General features: G+C 43.4%; 1 protein-coding gene across 1 annotated transcript in view; it reads right to left on the reverse strand.

Moving 5' to 3' along the window:
• The window catches only part of DNAH9 (dynein axonemal heavy chain 9), a 288583-nt gene that overhangs the window by 68549 nt on the left and 201417 nt on the right, over window positions 1-18617 (reverse strand). Inside the window, exons 49-50 of the mRNA XM_055576493.1 lie at window positions 15950-16210; window positions 5209-5634 (exon numbers count right to left, since the gene is read on the reverse strand). Coding sequence (XP_055432468.1) covers window positions 5209-5634; window positions 15950-16210 — 687 coding nt within the window. The remainder of the gene's footprint in view (window positions 1-5208; window positions 5635-15949; window positions 16211-18617) is intronic.

The raw sequence follows: 18617 nt of genomic DNA on the forward strand, positions 1-18617 counted from the left end.
TAGAGCTTTGAGTTGGAAACAAGAGAGAAAGGTCTTGGGAACAAAGGCAGGCTCAGTAGAACACTGGAGTGGATGGAGATTTAATTTTTTTTTTAAGATTTTTTTAATGTGAACCATTTTTTAAAATTCTTTATTCAATTTGTTACCATATTTCTTTTTTAAAAAAAAAAGTTGTTTTTTTTTTTTGGCCACAAGGCATGTGAGATCTTAGCTCTCTGACCAGGAATGGAACCTGTACACTCTGCGTGGGAAAGTGAAGTCTTAACGACTGACCACCAGGGAAGGACCTAGAGAGGTTTTTATTTTTTTCCCCCAAAGGAACTAATTGAAAGAGAGAGAGAAAAGGAGAAAGTAGAAATTCCCGGGGGAAAGGTATTTTAAAAAGGAAATGTAATTGTACTTTGATCTGCTATGAACAATATAGACAGATTCATAGAATATAAATATAATTTACTGTTCTTTCAGTTTTTTGAATCAGTCAATGGGGAGCGCCTGGGACAACTGATTTTGGTTACAATGTAGGGATTTTCAGTGTTGGTGATTCAAAAACCAAATAACGATAAGTAATGATAAGGGAAGTGGGAGGTAGGAGGGAGGCGGGTGAGCTAAAGGCAAGAGCACTAACTCCATCTTGAACATGAGAGCTCCAAGGAAGTGGCCTCTATGTGATTGAACAAGGAATTGAGGTCACGTCGGTGAAACAGAGTCACTGTAATGAGATAGGAGATGATTGTTGTCCAGCCTCCTGGAGCAGAAAGTCAACTGTCTAAAGAAGATACATGACAAATGGATGCTGCACAGCACTTAGACAGGGCTCAGGAATTCAGATGCGCAGAATAGGAAGACGGTGCAAACTAGCCAGATGAGTCTAATGTTAAAAGAAATAGGGGCCGGTGGGGACTGTGACAAAATGCAGCAAAACTGCCTGCTCGAGTGGGAAGCCACTGCTTAAGGCCAGAGTCAGTCAGTGATATTCAGGAATCTTGTGATTGTTATAAAACTGGCCAGAAATCAAGTTTTTTTGTTTTAAATACTGGCCACCAGTTAAATCATTTCCAAGCAGTATGTGCAGGACAGATAAAAGACATTTAAGCCATTGGGTTGCAAGCTCTGAGTGGCATCAACAATCAGTTCAGCTCAGTTCAGTTCAGTTCAGTTGCTCAGTCATGTCCAACTCTTTGTAACCCCATGGACTGCAGCACTCCAGGCTTCCCTGTCCTCCACTGTCTCCTGAAGCTTACTCAGACTCATGTCCATTGAGTCGGTGACACCATCCAACCACCTCATCCTCTCATCCCCTTCTCCTCCTGCCTTCAATCTTTCCCAGCATCAGGTCTTTTCCAACGAGTCAGTTCTTCCAATGAGCATTAGCTGGCCAAAATATTGGAGCTTCAGCTTCAGCATCAGTCCTTCCAATGAATATTTAGGACTGATTTCCTTTAGGATGGACTGGTCTGATCTCCTTGCAGTCCAAGGAACTCTCGAGAGTCTTCTCAAACACCACAGTTCAAAAGCATCAATTCTTTGGCACTCAGCTTTCTTTATGGCTCAACAATCAGTAGAAACAGACAAAAGAATGAAAAGGTCAGGAGACTGTCATTACTCACTCGAAGCTCTTCTCTGCTCTCTGTTATTTTACTTAATGAGTGAGTAAATGCCCGGTGAAGATGCCTTCCTTGTTTTTACTGCTATTATTTTTTTAATCTGTCACGTTCATATGTGTTTGTGACAGAAAAAAAGAAAATACAGATAAACAAAAAACATCCAAAATCTACTACTTGGAGATAACCATCACTATTCATATTGGTGTGTATTTTAATTATCTGTGTAGTTGCTAATTTGTGTATGACTCTTTGCAACCACATGGACTGTAGCCTGCCAGGCTCCCCTGTCCATGGGATTCTCCAGGCAAGAATACTGGAGTGGGTTGCAATTTCCTCCTCCAGGGATTTTAATTATATATATAATCAAATTGAAATTACCTTGTAGAATGTGTTCTGAAAGATGCCTTTTTTTTTTTGCTTTATGCATCATGAGTATAAAATTCTTGGTACAGCAGAAATGAATACAACATTATAAAGAAACTATACTCTTATTAAAAAATTCTTTACTTGGAATTATGCTAAAATCCTAAAAACAGGCATCCTCTTCTTGGTGAAGGGGGGATGCAACTGAAGAGGGCTGGCTGCGGCCTCAGTGACACAGAGGGAGGCACTTTCCTGCCTGGGTGGGCATCCATATGCGCAATGGGTATCAGTCCACCCTCCTGTTATTAGTAGGTGAGTGTCATGCCTATGTTGATAGGCATGTGGATGAGCAAGGATGGAGAGGAGGTTGTTCAAAGCGAGAAGGCATCTTTTTAATTTCAAAAAATATTTTGGCAGAAGAGAAGTGCCTTCCTAAGGTAGCCAAGTATTTTAAAAATATTCTGATTGCTTTCACAGGTTGAATGAGCCCATCATGTGCGTGTTGGCTAACTGAATAGGTATAAACATTTTGAAAACATTCCTTTCGCACCAAATGTTCCTTTCATTAAAATAACTTGAGTAAGAGAGGGAGAGCTTTGAAAATGTAGTTCCTGTAACACTTTTCTGAGAGAGACTGAAAAATATGAAAATGATCAGAAGGTCTTTTCCCCCCTAGAAGCAGTCAACAGGGTGGTAGAATGTTTTGCTCTTGGTGTTCTTTCAAGAGGGCCGTTGTGAGGTTGATTATCAGTAATCTGGCTCGTGAATATCCGGGAGCAAACATACTGGGAGATTCTTTGCTTTGCCAAAGCATCTCTTTTTTATAGAGAGTCTGGTTGCAAGGGTCTTTGAACTGGAGTCTTTAGCTGAGGAATTTAATCTATGGATCAACCATCCTGTGAAACTTGAAGCATGAAGCATGTCTGCAATCTTGCTTTTCATAATTTGTAAAACCCTTTTTATCATCATGAGAAATGTGCAGTAAGAATTTTATCTGCCTAGAATGCACATGTAGAAATGAAAGATCCAGGGAAAGTTGCGGCTTGAGCTTGACCTTGGTGGTGACCAGGGCGTGAACACAGACATGATGACACATGCAGCTGATGGAGAAGCAGGTGGAGGTAATGCAGGGTCAGGAGTCACAGCAGCCCTGGTGGTGGCAGCGGCTCCCTGTGTCCCTGTGCGCTGGGCTCCAGGCTTCTGTTCTACCTGCTTCTCTCCTTTGATCCTCACGGCAAACTCACAAAGTGGGGGCTATTCAGTTCAGTTCAGTTCAGTTCAGTTCAGTCGCTCAGTCGTGTCCGACTCTTTGCTACCCCATGGACTGCAGCATGCCAGGCCTCCCTGTCCATCACCAACTCCTGGAGTTCACTCAGACTCACGTCCATCAAGTTGGTGATGTCATCCAGCCATCTCATCCTCTGTCGTCCGCTTCTCCTCCTGCCCCCAATCCCTCCCAGCATCAGAGTCTTTTCCAATGAGTCAACTCTTCGCATGAGGTGGCCAAAGTACTGCAGTTTCAGCTTTAGCATCATTCCTTCCAAAGAAATCCCAGGCCTGATCTCCTTCAGAATGGACTGGTTGGATCTCCTTGCAGTCCAAGGGACTCTCAAGAGTCTTCTCCAACACCACAGTTCAAAAGCATCAATTCTTCGGCGCTCAGCTTTCTTCACAGTCCAACTCTCACATCCATACATGACCACTGGAAAAATCATAGCCTTGACTAGATGGACCTTTGTTGGCAAAGTAATGTCTCTGCTTTTCAATATGCTATCTAGGTTGGTCATAACTTTTCTTCCAAGGAGTGTCTTTTAATTTCATGGCTGCAGTCACCATCCGCAGTGATTTTGGAGCTATTACTGTGTCCATTTTATGTCAGGAAGCTGAAGTTTGGGCACTTGAAAGCCCTTTCTATATGTCACCCACTGGTGAACAGCGCAGCGTGGATTGGAAGGGGTTTTAGCTGCCGTGTCATTCCGCAGGATTCTGATTTCCACCTCTCACATTGGCGATACCCATTGTAATGGCTTCCCAGGTGGCGCAGTGTTAAAGAATCTGCCTGCTGATGCAGGAGATGCAGGTTTAATTCCTAGCTCGGGAAGATCCCCTGGAGGAGGAAATGGCAACCTACTCCAGTATTCTTGCCTGGAGCATCCCATGGACAGAGAAGCCTAGCGGGCTACAGTCCATGGGGTCGTAAAGAGTCAGACAAGACTGAACGTGAACACATGTCATTTTAATGGCAAAGGTGAAGTTCAAGGGGAATCTGTCTTAAATAGGGGTGAATCCAAGGTCACCTCCATCCCCCAATCCTGGGTGAGGGACATACAACAAAAATATCAATAAGAGGCTAATAATTATATATTTATGGCCAAGGGACCACCTCCACCCCAAACCACAACATGCTAGTCTGCTCTTACAGACTTCTATAAGGCATGCAGGTGGCATAACACATCCCACAGGCCCACATGTCCACAGCAATGAGAGCAAGGGGGCGGACAGTGGGCAGAATGGAAGATCCTGATGCATGAGGTGGGGAAAGGTGGTGAAAAACTATGTCTCAGAGAGGAAAAGGGGTCTCCCATTTTTGAACTTATCTACAAAACAGGCTCACAAACAAGAGAACAGGCTTGTGGTTGCCAAGGGGGAAGAGGTGGGGGAGGGATGGACTGGGAGTTTTGGGATTAGCAGATGCAAACTATCATCTATAGGATGGATAAACAATAAGGTCCTACTGCATAGCACAGGGAACTACAGTCAATAACCCGTGACAAACCATAATGGAAAGAATATATATGTGTGTGTGTGTAATTGAATCTCTTTGCTACACAGCAGAAAATAACAACATTGTAAATCAACTATACTTCAATACCATAAATTAAAGAATCTCCCTTTTCTGATCTTTTGTTCTTAACTATCAGATGTGCAAAAAGATTCACCTGTGGCTAATAAGATAGCAGCTGGTTCCATGGATAATACCATTCATTTATTATACGTATCCGTCTGTCATCTTTTCTTTCTTTGGAGGAGATGGAAAAAACCTTTTAGGACCAAAGCTTAAACCCATGGCCCAGTGGATCTATCTTGTTTGGACTACACGGTATTTGAGAAAGAAAACTTAAAAGTTTCCTCTATTGAAAAATTAAGATTTTCCATAACAATTTGGTTTTCTTTAAAAGTCAGGTCCGAGGCGCTGGGGCCTGGGGGAGAGGGCTGTTTGCCTCAGGTGGGGGTCACTTACAGCGATCTTGGCTTTAACGGCCGCCAGCTTCTCCTGGGCAGCAGCGAGGTCCGAGGTGGCCTTGCTCAGTGCTTGGCGCTTGGGTTCCACGTCACAGAACACCTCGTGAAACTTCACGATGTTTATGACCCAAGAGCAGAGGCCTGCGGCCGCGTAGGACTTGGTGGCCACGAACTCCGGATTGAACTCGGGGTCCTGCAGATATGGCCTGATGGCCTTGAGGCAGTTCTCATGAATGTTCTCCTTGTCAAAGTGGACGAGGGAGTCCAGGAAACCGTCCACCTTGGCCATGGTGACCTTGGCGGCCTTCCAGCTGCGGTCCTTGGGCACCTTGCCCCTGGGGGCTATGAGCACCATCACAGCTGCGCTGACATTGCTCACCGCCGGCGGCGGGGAACCGAAGGACTTCAGCTCGGTCAGATTGGTCTGCAAGAGAGAGGCACATTGTCAGAGGAAAACGCGTGGGCTCTCTTTGTCACCGACCACTCAGGGAGGCTGGCTCAGAGCGAACTGAGAGGGCCATTTCGAAGCCTTTAGGTGCCCTCGGAATTTTAAATATCATGATTCATCAGAAGGGAACCAAGAACTCCCCAGTGGTTCCAGACTGCTCCGAATGGCTAGTCGAGACTCAGTGAGGTTCTCTCAGCACTTTGACCTGCAGCCCATCAAAAACACACAATTATTTCACATTTAACTGAAACGTATAAGGATGCCAACATGCTCTGAAATAGGCAGCGTGCCATGAATAAAAGATAAGGTTATTATAAATTAATTTCCATCTTGGATTGAAAAGAATGGCAGTGTAACCCAACTATATATTTTTTTCTTTAATTAAACTGCTTTGTTCCATGAGCTTGTTCTAACTACAGCTGACCGTCCTGATAGCAAAGTGGTATTTTCTGCCAAGAAATAACACAGACAGAAAGCCAGGCACGGCGTGTGCTGTTACTGCCTCTGCCTAGACAGGGGTTGGAGTTTTGCTACAAGTTTCACTTGCTCTAGAAAGATATGGCTGAAAGGCTTGACCTTCAAAAGCCACTCGAACTTCTCAGGCCTTAGTGTTTTCATCTGTAGGTTGGGAGCAGTAAATCTGCAAGTGAAATTTGGTCAGAAATGCATATAAAGTTGATTTAAGGTTTGTTGTGACTGACAGTGAGGAACATGTAATCTCAAAAGCACTTGATTTCAAGGCTGATTTTGTGAACAGGGAAAATCTTTATTTCAAAGATTAGATCCTTGTGCCAAATTAATTTGGGGGTGTTCTCAGGCCTGGAAATCAAAACAGGAGGGCAATTATTTCTAGGACCTCATGGAAGCACCCAGGAAGGCGCTCCATTTATTCTTGCCCCGGTTTGCACGTTGAGTCCTGACAGTCTTGTCTACGATGGACAGGAATGAAGGGCAGCACAGGCGTGGCAGCTGTGCTTGGATACCTGTCCTAGTGGCCTCCCCTGAGCCAGAGAGGACACAGAGGGAACATACAATCAGAAACAAAACCCACGCAATTTTAATATCATTCAAGTTGAGCATGTATGTTCAATGTACTGAATTAAGAAAAGATAAAAATGGATACAGATGAAATTTATTTCTATAACCTAGATATATCATTGTTAATATTTCAATGTAATTCCTTCGAACTTAAAAAAAATTATATATATATATATTTTTTTAATTTTGGGAAATGCTGGGCCTTTGTTGCTACAAGGGTTTTTCTCTAGTTGTGGTGTGCAGGCCTCTTATTGTGGTAGCTTCTCTTGTGGCAGAGCACAGGAGCAGGTGTCTTTTGATTTCATGGCTGCGGTCGCCATCCACAGTGATTTTGGAGCCCAAGAAAATAAAGTCTGTCACTGTTTCCATTTTTTCCCCATCTATTTGCCATGAAGTGATAGGAGGCTGGATGCCATGATCTTAGTGTTTTGAATATCTAAATGTAAATATATACATATATGTATACACACACACATTGTATATAGTGCTTTTTCATGATGCTCATTGTCTCTCGCCCCTGCCCAGTGCTAAACAGAATCTTCATAGAGGCAGAATCTTTGTTCATGGAGGCATCACGGGCACCTTGAACAGTGTCTGGCATGGAGGGCAGTCAGGGAGTCTCCGCTGAGTGAATAAACGTGTCTGCACAGTCGTTCATTTGGCAAAGGGGGGATGTAGTGGTAAATAAAAAAGTCAGTCCTTTTGCTCACGCAGATGGGAGGGACGGCCACAAAAGGGTCAATCTTTGGTATGTTAGAGAGTGAGAAATGCTCTGAAAAAAAGCAAAAAGCAGGGCTAGTAGGCTAGTGGATTCTTGAAGACTGATGGTATCACTTTGGCCAGGGAGGGGATTCTGGGAGGACCACTTAGAGAACCTGATGTTTCAGGAAGGGGAAGGGCAGAGAGTAAATGAGTGGGGTGAGGGCAGGCACAAATGCCAGTTCCAGCACGATTTATAAGAGCTCTTCACACACACACACACACACACACACACACACACAAACACACACACGTGAGAATACCCTTTTTTTAATTAAAAAAATTTAAGATATTCGGTGACAGGTAGAAATTCAGCTTTCCTACAGCCAAACTGAATAATCCTTTTCCAGATGACATCATGCTATCATCCTTCGTTTTTATGGTAAGAAGGGTCTTTCATACATATTAAGATGATGTGACCTTATAGTAACTTTTCTAGTTCTTTTACAGTTTCTTTCTTACTGTTCACTGGTTTACAAGATTACATTACTTAGTCCTTGTAGTAAAAGAATACATATTTATTGTGAAATATTTAGCAAAGATGAAGATGAAAACCAGACTCACTCATCATTTTACTATCCAGAGATAAACACTGTCCTGGTACGTTTCATTATATATGATTAACAAACTAACAAAGAGGCACAGAAAAGAAAGATAATGAGTGAATATAGTGTGAATATATATGAATGTGATGTATGTCTGGCTCATTCATTTATATACACATATACATATATGTAGGCTTCCCAGGCGGCACTAGTGGTAAAGAATTCACCTGCCAATGCAGGAGACATACGAGACGCGAGTTCGATCCCTGGATTGGGAAGATCCCTTGGAGGAGGGCATGGCGACCCACTCCAGTATCCTTGCCTGGAAAATCCCATGGACAGGGCAGCCTGGTGGGCTGCAGTCCATAAGTTCACAAAGAGTCAGACACAACTGAAATGACTTAACACACACACATGCATACATATATGTACATACATACACATATACCTATATAATCAGATTACACTATTTTTTTGAATCTGGCTTTCACTGAAAATTGTATCTTAAACTCTTTCATGCTATGACTTATTTTTGCAAAATATGATTTTAGATAAAGTATGTGCAATTTTCTCTCAATTAGATGAGCCATAATTTAGCCAACTCCATATTGTTAAGTATTTAGGTTATTAACTTTTTAATAGCTGCTTAAATGATATGAACTTTTAATGAAATTAGAAATAAGCAAGCCCCAAATAAGAGTCAAATTAGACTTGGATTTAATGTGTAAAGTATGTGAGGAATAGTGACATCCTTAAAATATTAAATCTTGCCTTATACAAACTTGGTACATCTATTTCCCTGTTCATATCTTATTTTACACTACTCAACAAAGATGTGCAGTTTTCTTCACATAGTTTCAATAAATTTATTTATGTTTACTTATACTGAGAGTTTTGATTGCTATCTTGAAAATATTATATTTTCTAACTGGCTAGTGCTGATATTAGGAAAGCTATTAAATTTCGTAATGGGCCCTTAACCCTCCCCTTTTATTTGTTTTATTATATTTTTATGACATCTATGAATAATAATACATTTGTCTGCTACTTTACAACATTTGGACGATTACCATTTTTCATTTATCATTGCATTGGCTAGAAACTTTAGGGCAATTGTTTTATAATAGAAGCAAAGGGGGTCATTATTGTGCTTTTTCTTTGCTAATGGGAATTCTGCTAATGCTCGACCGTTAGGATGTTTCATTCTTGGACTGGGATTGATTGCTATGTGCTAGCAAATTATTCAAATATCCTTTTGTTCCTACTATACTGAGAGTTTTAATAGAAAAGGATGTTGAATTGCGTTAGGTATCATTTTTGACATTTCTCTAACTACAGAATTTTTTGCCTTTTTTTTTAAGTTTTTTTTTTTATGTGGACCATTTTTAAAGTATTTACTGAATTTGTTACAATATTGCTTCTATTTTATGTTTTGGTTTTTTGGCCTTGAGGCATTTGGGATCTTAGCTCCCAGACCAGGGATCGAACTCACACTTCCTGCATTGGAAAGTGAAGTCTTAAACCACTGGACCACAAGGAAGCCCCCTAAAGCTATTATCCTTTGATCGATGGTTGGGTATATTTACAGGAGTAGCCTTGCGTGGGCAAAACTTCGGTCGGTAGCATACTGTTGTTTGAATAAATTGCTAGGCTTGATTTACCAGCATTTTATATGGATATCTTAAATCACTACTCATAAATTTGTATAATTTGAGGTTTTATTTTCTTGTGCTATCTCTATCACTTTCAGTATCAAGCTTGTCATATAATAAAGGTCTTAAAAAGTCCTGTAGGAAAGAAGTCTGTTAAACTCTGTAACCCTAGAATTCTCAAAATCATTTAATTATAAAATATACCTTTTATAAATAACTTGTAAATATTAAGTTACAAGTCAAATGACAGGAAGAAAATATTTACAACATATATAACAAGACATATAGTAAAAATTTATCTTAAAAACCCTATAAATCAATACAGAAAAGGGAAATTATCTCATCAGAAAATGGACAAAGAATTTGAGCAAATAATGAAGGAAGTAATCTAAGTATTGGAATCTAACATTCACAAATTTTTTAAATGAAAAAATTCTTGTGTTCTTAATGAGAAAAATTAGAATGATTGAAAATACTTAAGACTGGCAAGGATGTGGGGGAAAGCAGTGCTTACAACTATAAAGAAGAGTAGCTATTTTGGATAGAAATTGAGCATTACTTATATAAAAAAGAGAATTATTGTTAGAGCTTCCTATTGCTTCTGTGGGGCTTCCCAGGTGGCACTAGTGGCAGAGAACCCACCTGCTAATCCAAGAGACATAAGAGACAGGGGCTCAATCTCTGGGTTAGGAAGATCCTGTGGAAGAGGGCATGGTAACCCACTCCAGTGTTCTTGCCTAGAGACTCCCATTGACAGAGGAGACTGGCAGGCTACAGTCCCTGGGGTTGCAAAGAGTCAGATAGGACTAAAGCAACTGAACACACACAGTGCTTCTGTAAGAAATTACCATAAACACAGTGACTCAACGTGAACGTACAATCTTCCTATTTTGGAGGTCAGGATTCCTAAGCCGAAGATGTTGGAGAGGCTGGTTCTTTCTGGAGGCTGGAGCAGCGAGTCTGACCCTTTCTGTTCCCAGTTTCCAGAGCCAGCCTCACTCCTTGGCTCAAGGTTCCACATCATATCAGCTGTGTCTGCCCGCTCTTCTCCCACCACCATGCTGCCTTCTTCTTCTGATCTTCCTGTCTCCCTCTTTGTTGGATCCTTGTGATGACATTTAGGACCCAGCTGGGGCTTCCCTGGTGGCTCAGATGGTTAAGAATCTGCCTGCAATGCAGGAGACCCAGGTTTGACCCCTGAATGGGGAAGATCCCCTGGAGAAAGGAACTGCAACCCACTCCAGTATTCTTGCCTCTAGAATTGCACGGACAGAAGAGCCTGGTGGGCTACAGTCCATGGGGTCAAAAAGAGGTGGACATGACTGAGCAACTAACACTCTCACTTTCACTGGATAGTCCAGCATCATCTCCCTACTGTGAGATCCTTGATTTAACCATGCCCACCGAGTCACCATATGAAGTAAAATCCACAGGTTCCAGAGGTTAGGATGTGGGTATTTTGAGGGGTGGAGGAGGTAAGATTCAACCTGCCATGTTGTTCTCTCAAACAAGTGGATTTCTTATTTGGCCCAGAGAAATATGTGAACATGTGGAGTAAAGATGTATGCACAAGAATATTTGTATTAGAGAAAAAAGAAACTAATTAGACACTCAAGAGTAAATAGCTAAAAGAAATAGAGTATGTTATAGCCTGGAATACTACTACAAAGCATTAAATGAATATGGTTTCAATGTATGTATTGGCGTGACACAGTCTTGTTTCATGAGGAAGAGTAAGTTGTCATTATCTATTTGTATTTAAAATATGATATATTTTATATGCATATAAACATATAATGCAGTGCATATAAAATATATCATGCTTTAAACACAAATCTCCTGCATTGCAGTCTGAGCCTCCAGGGAAGCCCTAGGTGTTAGTCCCTCAGTCATGCCCGACTCTTTGTGACCCACTGGACTGCAGCCCACCAGGTTCCTCTGTCCCGTGGAATTCTCTAGGCAAGAATACTGGAGAGGGTTGCCATTCCCTTCTCCAGGGGATCTTCCCGACCCAGGGACTGAACTTGGGTCTCCTGTATTGCAGGTGAATTCTTTACTGTCTGAGCCACCAGGGAAGACCTACTGTATTTCATATGTGTATTTGCACAGATATAAATTCATAGAAAAATTTCTGGATGAGATACAGCTCAAGCTTTTCCAGGAGTGCTGTTTTAGGAGAGGACTGGGGGTGGAGTGGAAAGAAGGGTGACTTTATGTGTCATCCTGTACATTCTGTACTCTTTGAATTATTGTAATGATAAAAATGCCATTATATGTTATTTGTATAATAAAAAATAAGTTTACTGGATAAAACGCATAGGAAATAAATAGAAAATTTCAAGTAACTCTGCAAGGAGAAAAAAAGAAGCCATGAAATTGTAAGCAAAACCATTCTTCAACTAGGGCAGGAAAAGCTATACTGGATTTGCTTCAGTTTAGCTATAAAAGTGAAATAAAACTGCCAAAGCAGAGACTTAAAATGTACATGGACTTACTACTATGCTCTGATTTACAGGTGTTCTTTATGTATTAACTAAAGCTTCATTGTTAACTTTGAAAATGATGAGAAAATAGGAATGCGGTCCTTAAATACCAGAGTCCTGTGGATGCAAAAAAATTTGAGGATACTCAAGGGGTCCTTGTGTTCGTGAAGAAACATCTCCCCTGTTCTGTGTGGTACAATCTGATCCATTCTACTTCTCTGAGCAGGGGGTGGGGGCTGGGAGAAATGGGTGATGGTGGTTCAAAAGGTACAAACTTCCAGGTTTAAAATAAATAAGTCCTGGGGATGTAGTGTATAGCTAACTGTGTTGTATATTTGAAAGTTGCTAAGAGAGTAAATCTTAAAAGAAGAGCAAACAAAACACGAGAAAAAATTGCAACTATGCATGGTGATACATGCTAACCAGACTTAGTGTGGTGATCACTTCACAATATATTTGTATATACCGAATCGTTATGTTGTACACTTGAAGCTAAGATAACATTACATGCCATTGTGAGGGATGAAGAAGTTCAGTGGCTGGCACGTGAGGCTCCACACCTCGTTTGAAGACAGTACCCGTCCTGTTATCTGGCACACAGTGGTTGTTGTTTAGTTCACTAAGTTGTGTCCAACTCTAAGCTGCAGTCCATGTGACCCAATGGACTGCAGCTGGCCAGGCTCTTCTGTCCATGGGGTTGTCCAGGCGAGAATACTGGAGCAAGTTGCCATTTTCTCCTCCAGGGGATCTTCCTGACCCAGGGATAGAATCCTCACTCCTACATTGGCAGGTGGATTCTTTGCCATTGAGCTACCATACATAGTAGGCATTCATGAAAAATGATTTTCATGGGCTTTGCTGGTGGCTCGGTGGTAAGAAACCCGCCTGTCAATGAAGGAGATGGGTTCAGTCCCTAATCCAGGAAGATCCCACATGTCGGGGAGCAGCTAAGCCCATGAGCCCCAACAACTGAGCCTGTGCTCTAGAGCCCAGGAACCACAACTACCGAGTCTGCCTGCCCTAGAGCCTGTGCTCCGCAACAAGAGAAGCCACCGCAGTGAGAAACCTGCCTACCTCTACTAGAGTAGCCTGAGAAGAAATGAAGACCCGGCATGGACTAAAATACACAAACAAATAAAATTATTAAGAAAACTTCATTCCTTTAGAAACATGAGTTTCACTTTCTTCGTGGCAGAGGTAACTAGGGCTCAAATCCAGTGCTTTTTTCTGAATCCGATCCCGTCACTTCCATGAGTTACACCTCTATGTGTTCATTTCTACCAGTAAAGGTCACCTAACTAATCAGCCATAAAATTAACCAAGAGTATTCAGGGGTTTTCACTGTTTCCAGCCTGTGGAAACAGAAGAGATAACACTTCTATAAAGACATCATCGACTACAGCAAACTGAGTGGCTGCCATCTGTTAGCTATTAATACTTTTCATGCGTTATCTAACTGAATCCTTACAACAACCTGTTGTTGCTGTCCAGTTGCTCAGTCATGTCCGACTCTTTGCGACCCCATGGACTGCAGCACGCCAGGCTTCCCTGTCCTTCACAGCCTGATGGGGACTATATTACTACCACCTCTACTTTACAGGTGAGGAAACAGAGACTCGGAGAACATAAAGTCATTCCTAGGGTCACACACAGTGAATAGTCCAGCCAGAATTTGGACTCAGCTCATCTTAGAACATATAATCTCTGTGTCAAAAAATCTTATGAAAGACGTTCATCTTCTTGGCAAGAAGTGATTTGCATTGTTGTCTGGCAGAAACCAATACAACACTGTAGAGCAATTTTCCTCCAGTGAAAATAGAAAGAGCTTCAAGAAGAAAGAAAAGCTTTCAAGCTGAGAAGTGGTGGCATAATTGGGTTACACCTCCACTCCCCAGTCTATCCATAATTTCCAAAATTTTCCTGGAGAAATCTTGTCTTTTCTATGAATGTGAGGTAGAGGCCCACTTAAGGATTTTATAGGTCCTTCCTTTTAGGGACCTCCCACCACACATCATAAAAACACCAAAATGCACTCATATCTCACATTTAATACAATTTATACATAACTATACATCACAGGATTTTCCAATGTTCTCAGTTTAGTCTCAGATGTGCTGAGGACTTAAGCCAAGAGATGCTACCTTCCAAAGCAAGGTGTGCATTGGTTACACAGAATCCATAAAGGAAAGCTTCAGAGGGACTTTCCTGGTGGTCCAGTGGCTAAGACTCCACACTCCCAAAGCAGGGGAACCTGGGTTCAGTTCCTGGTCAGGGGCCTAGATCCCAAATGCTGCAATTAAGAGTTCAATGTTGCAGCTAGGGCTTCCCTGGTGACTCAGTGGTCACCAGGAGACCACTGAGAGAGCTTAAATGCAACTTGAATGACACCGGACTGGGGTTCTAACTTATAGAAATCTACAGGGTGCGAATGGCAGGCTAGTCCCCTGGCAGTGGAACTTGGGGGGCATTTCCTACGTGGGTGGCCAACACTCTCAGAGTCCATCTGGAAGAAAGAGGCACAGGTGTCGCCTGTGGAGCAGAGGTGAGCTGCTGGCATGGCCCACCTGGCATGGGCTGTCTGAGACCTTGACCAGATGGCCCCTGTGAAGGGGCAAGTGAGTATCTAGACTCTCAGCAGAAAGAGGAACTGGTGGAGCGTCTGCAAAGAGATGACGTGAGCTTCCAAGTAAACATCAGCTTTCCTCTGTGATACCAATTCCTGATGACCTGAGTCTGTCTGCCCTGCTTTCCATCTTCCTCCCTTAGCCTCTCAGCCCCGGTCATCCAAATGGGAAAGAAAGTTAATGTGAAAACTATAAAAGGAAGAAGTACTAACCACAGGCACCTCTCAACACACAGAGTATCTTTAAAGGGAGCCAAAATACAACTCCCAAAGAACACATCTCAAGAGTCATGCTTGTTCCAGTAAAAGGTCATGTGTATGAGCTGAATTTAGTTGACACACAGTTACATGTTGTCAACAACTGAGGACTTGCCCAGTTTGATTTTGTAGATTTTTTTCTCTTACTTTGGAGACATCTTACTTTAGTCTCATATCTTAAAACATTTTCATAGGGCCTTACAAGGCCTGCACGCATGCACGTGCTAAGTCGCTTTAGTCATGTCTGACTCTGTGCTACCCCATGGACTGTAGCCTGCCAGGCTCCTCTGTCCATGGGATTCTCCAGGTAAGAATACTGGAGTGGGTTGCCATGCCCAGGAGATCTTCCCAATCCAGGGATCAAACTGAAGTCTCTTACATGTCCTGCATTGGGGTGGGTTCTTTACCACTAGTGCCAACTGGGAAGCTTTGACCCAAGGTTTGAACCCAGCTCTCCTGCATTAGAGGCAGATTCTTTACCACCTGAGCCACCAGGGAAGCCTGTAAGAGGCCCATGTGACCTATAGCACAGAAGAAGTAAAATGACCATGGACTGCATAGCCATAAGGTCTCTGGGCTTGCATTTTGAAGATGTGAGTTCAAGTCTGGCTCTAACATTGAGGCCTGTGACTCTGGGCTCTGGCTTTCTCATCAGTGAAGTGAGGAGGCTGGAGAGTTGGCCCCTCCTGTCCCGATATGTTTGGGACTCACATCTCTGGGATTTCACTGGTAGCCTGTGCATCCTGACATATATTCAGCGTATGTAAATGTCTGCTTGCTCAATGAATAAACCAGTGACAGCTGGTCCCAGCCAAGTCCTCTGGACTGTACCCTTGTGTCCCTTGGAACACCAGCGTGGTGGGCTGCCTCTGGGTCAGAGGAGAGGCTGCTCCTCCCCAGAGGGATAAGCAAGCACACACACGTTCCTCCTACCTTGTTGAGGGTGTTGAGGGCCGCCTGGGCTGCCGTGAGCGCTGGCTCTGCCTTGGCCAGGTCTTCTTCACAGTCCTTTTGCTTCTGCTGCACCTCCAGCATGATGAGAGCCACCTTCCGCTCCTCCTCATCGGCAATGGCTTTCTCTCTGCTCACCTTGTCCGACTCCACGCCCACCACCTGAATCAGCTTGTCGGCATCTTCATTCTTCTGCCTCAGCTCCACTTCCTGGGTGGCCAGCTTGGCTTTCAGCTCATCCACCTGCAGCAGAGAAGTGGCAGGTTTTTTCAGATGGAACCATGGTGGGGTCTGACCCTGCAGGGCAGGGAAGAACACCAGCTCCTGATGCAAAGGTGCAAAGCTGAGCTCTCAGCTGGGACCAAGCTCCCTGACCTGGGAAAGGAAAGGTGCCCTGGCCGCCCTCTTCCTCTCTCCTCTGCAGCAAATGTGGTGGAAGATTCTAAGCAACGGAGGCTGTGAACTTTCTTTCTCCTTGATGCCCAAATGACAAAGCTGGCTTCTCACTGACGTTGGTGTCTGTGTCTTGTAAAAACCTCACAGGCCTAATATAACACTTTGCACATAGTAGGGCTTTAATAAGCAACAATTATCCTTTAATTGAATTTGGCCAGTCTGGAATGCACCGAGGATTTAGCAAACTATAAAAAGTGAGTGTCCACTGGGTATCATGTAAGATGGAATATATGAACAGACAGTGGCCGGGCCATAAAAGCAGAACTCTGACCTAGAACCTACAGCAACCTGCCCAGGAGACCAGCCCATTATCTACAGCAACCAGCTGAGAAAGCCAGCCTGCCATAAGTCAGACTGAAATGGAACAGGACCCTATGTCCTTGCCCCTGCAATGTCCTCAGCCTGCCTTTTGTTGGTGGAAAAACTAGCCAAAAAATAAATTCAATCAGAGAAGTGAGAACATGAACAAACAAAGGAAAACAGCTGAGGGAAACCAAATAATAATAACATAGTCATTAAACATATTCAAGAACATTTGGTTCCTCCTCAAGGGCTACAGTTAATATTCTGAGCCATATCCTGTGTAGATACAGAAACCCCTACCAGGTGAAGAAGTCAACCATATAACCACCAGACTGCAGCCATGACATAAGCTGCCATAATTCTGAGAACTGGCCTCAAGGAAATGGGAATGAACTGACCTTGGAATTGAATACCTAATAAAGATGACGCTGGTCACACCAATGATGACCAATTTCAAGCTGACTGTCAGAGCTGTGCTGTTTCTGCATGTAGCCCTCTTCCTCAGTCTACAAAACCTCTTGCCCACTGACTTACCGGGTGGGGGAGTCAGCCTTTGGACATATACCCGCTCTCCCCACCAGCTGCTAGCATCCACATTTAGCAGATTTTCCTTTCCACCAACCTGACCTCCTTATTGGTTTTTGAGCAGCCAGTGACTGGACCTTGGTTTGGAAACAAGTCTACTGTCTAAGTAACAGTCCATAAAGACAGGGAATAACCTCTATAAGAATCAGTTCAAAATGGCCAGGACTTGATTAATAACTGACAACTTTCTTAATTTTATCCCAATTAAGGACCAGAAATTAGAGAAATTCAAACACCCACCCCTAAACAAGATGCCCAGCTTCTGATCTGCCGTCCTCTGCCTCCCAATGGCCCACAGCCTCCATCTGGGAATGCCTTTCTTCCAACTATTTAGCTTTCCCATTCCTCTGCCTGCTTTTGTGTCTCTTGTTATTGTTGCTCAGTCGCTAAATCGTGTCTGACTCTTTGTGACCCCATGGACTGTGGCCCGCCAGGCTCCTCGGTCCATGGGATTTCCCAGGCAAGAATACTGGAGTGTGTTGCCATTTCCTTCTCCAGGGGATCTTCCCAACCCAGGGATTGAACTTGTGTCTCCTGCATTGTCAGGCAGAGTCTTTACTGCTGAGCCACCAGGGAAACCTGTTAACGTCTCTACCAAAGCGCAAATGATGGTGGCTGACGGCCTTGCTAGAGTGAGCTCTGAATAAAGAGACTTTGCTTGTCCTCATTTAGTTGGACTTCATCTATTCCCACAGTCCTTTCAAGAAGTAGATGACCAGGTTGAAGTGGAACAGCATGGATTCCGATGGTCCAGACCAGCTGCGTTCTCTGCCCACCTCTATGTCCATGTGCATTTGGGGATGACGTTGGAGTGGTGGGAACACTGGCTCCTAGGAATCCTATGTTTCCAGTCAGCTGGGAAGAGGTGAATGGCTTTCTATGTGCTCAGTAGGGGGTGATGGTTCTCAGAATGTGGTCCTCAGATCCCAGGAGGTGGTACCCAGCATCAGCACCACCTGGGAAATGCAAAGTTTGGGGCTTCCCCAGTGGTCCAGTGGTAAAGAACCCACCTGTCACAGCACGGGACATGGGTTCCATCCCTGATCCAGGAAAAGCCCACATGCTGTGGAGCCACTAAACCTGTGTGCCGGAACTACAGAGCCCATGTGCTGCAACTACTGAGGCCCATGTGCCCTGGAGCCTGTGCTCTGCAACAAGGGAAGCTACCGCAATGAGAAGCCTGCTCACTGCAGCTAGAGAAAGCCCACATGCAGCAGTGAAGACCCAGGACAGCCAATAAATAAAATAAAATAAATAAATAAAATCTTAAAAAGGAAAAAAAAGGAATCAAGTTCTCTGGTCCACT

The sequence above is a fragment of the Bubalus kerabau genome, chromosome 4 (assembly GCF_029407905.1).
Source record: "Bubalus kerabau isolate K-KA32 ecotype Philippines breed swamp buffalo chromosome 4, PCC_UOA_SB_1v2, whole genome shotgun sequence".
NCBI lineage: Eukaryota > Metazoa > Chordata > Mammalia > Artiodactyla > Bovidae > Bubalus > Bubalus kerabau.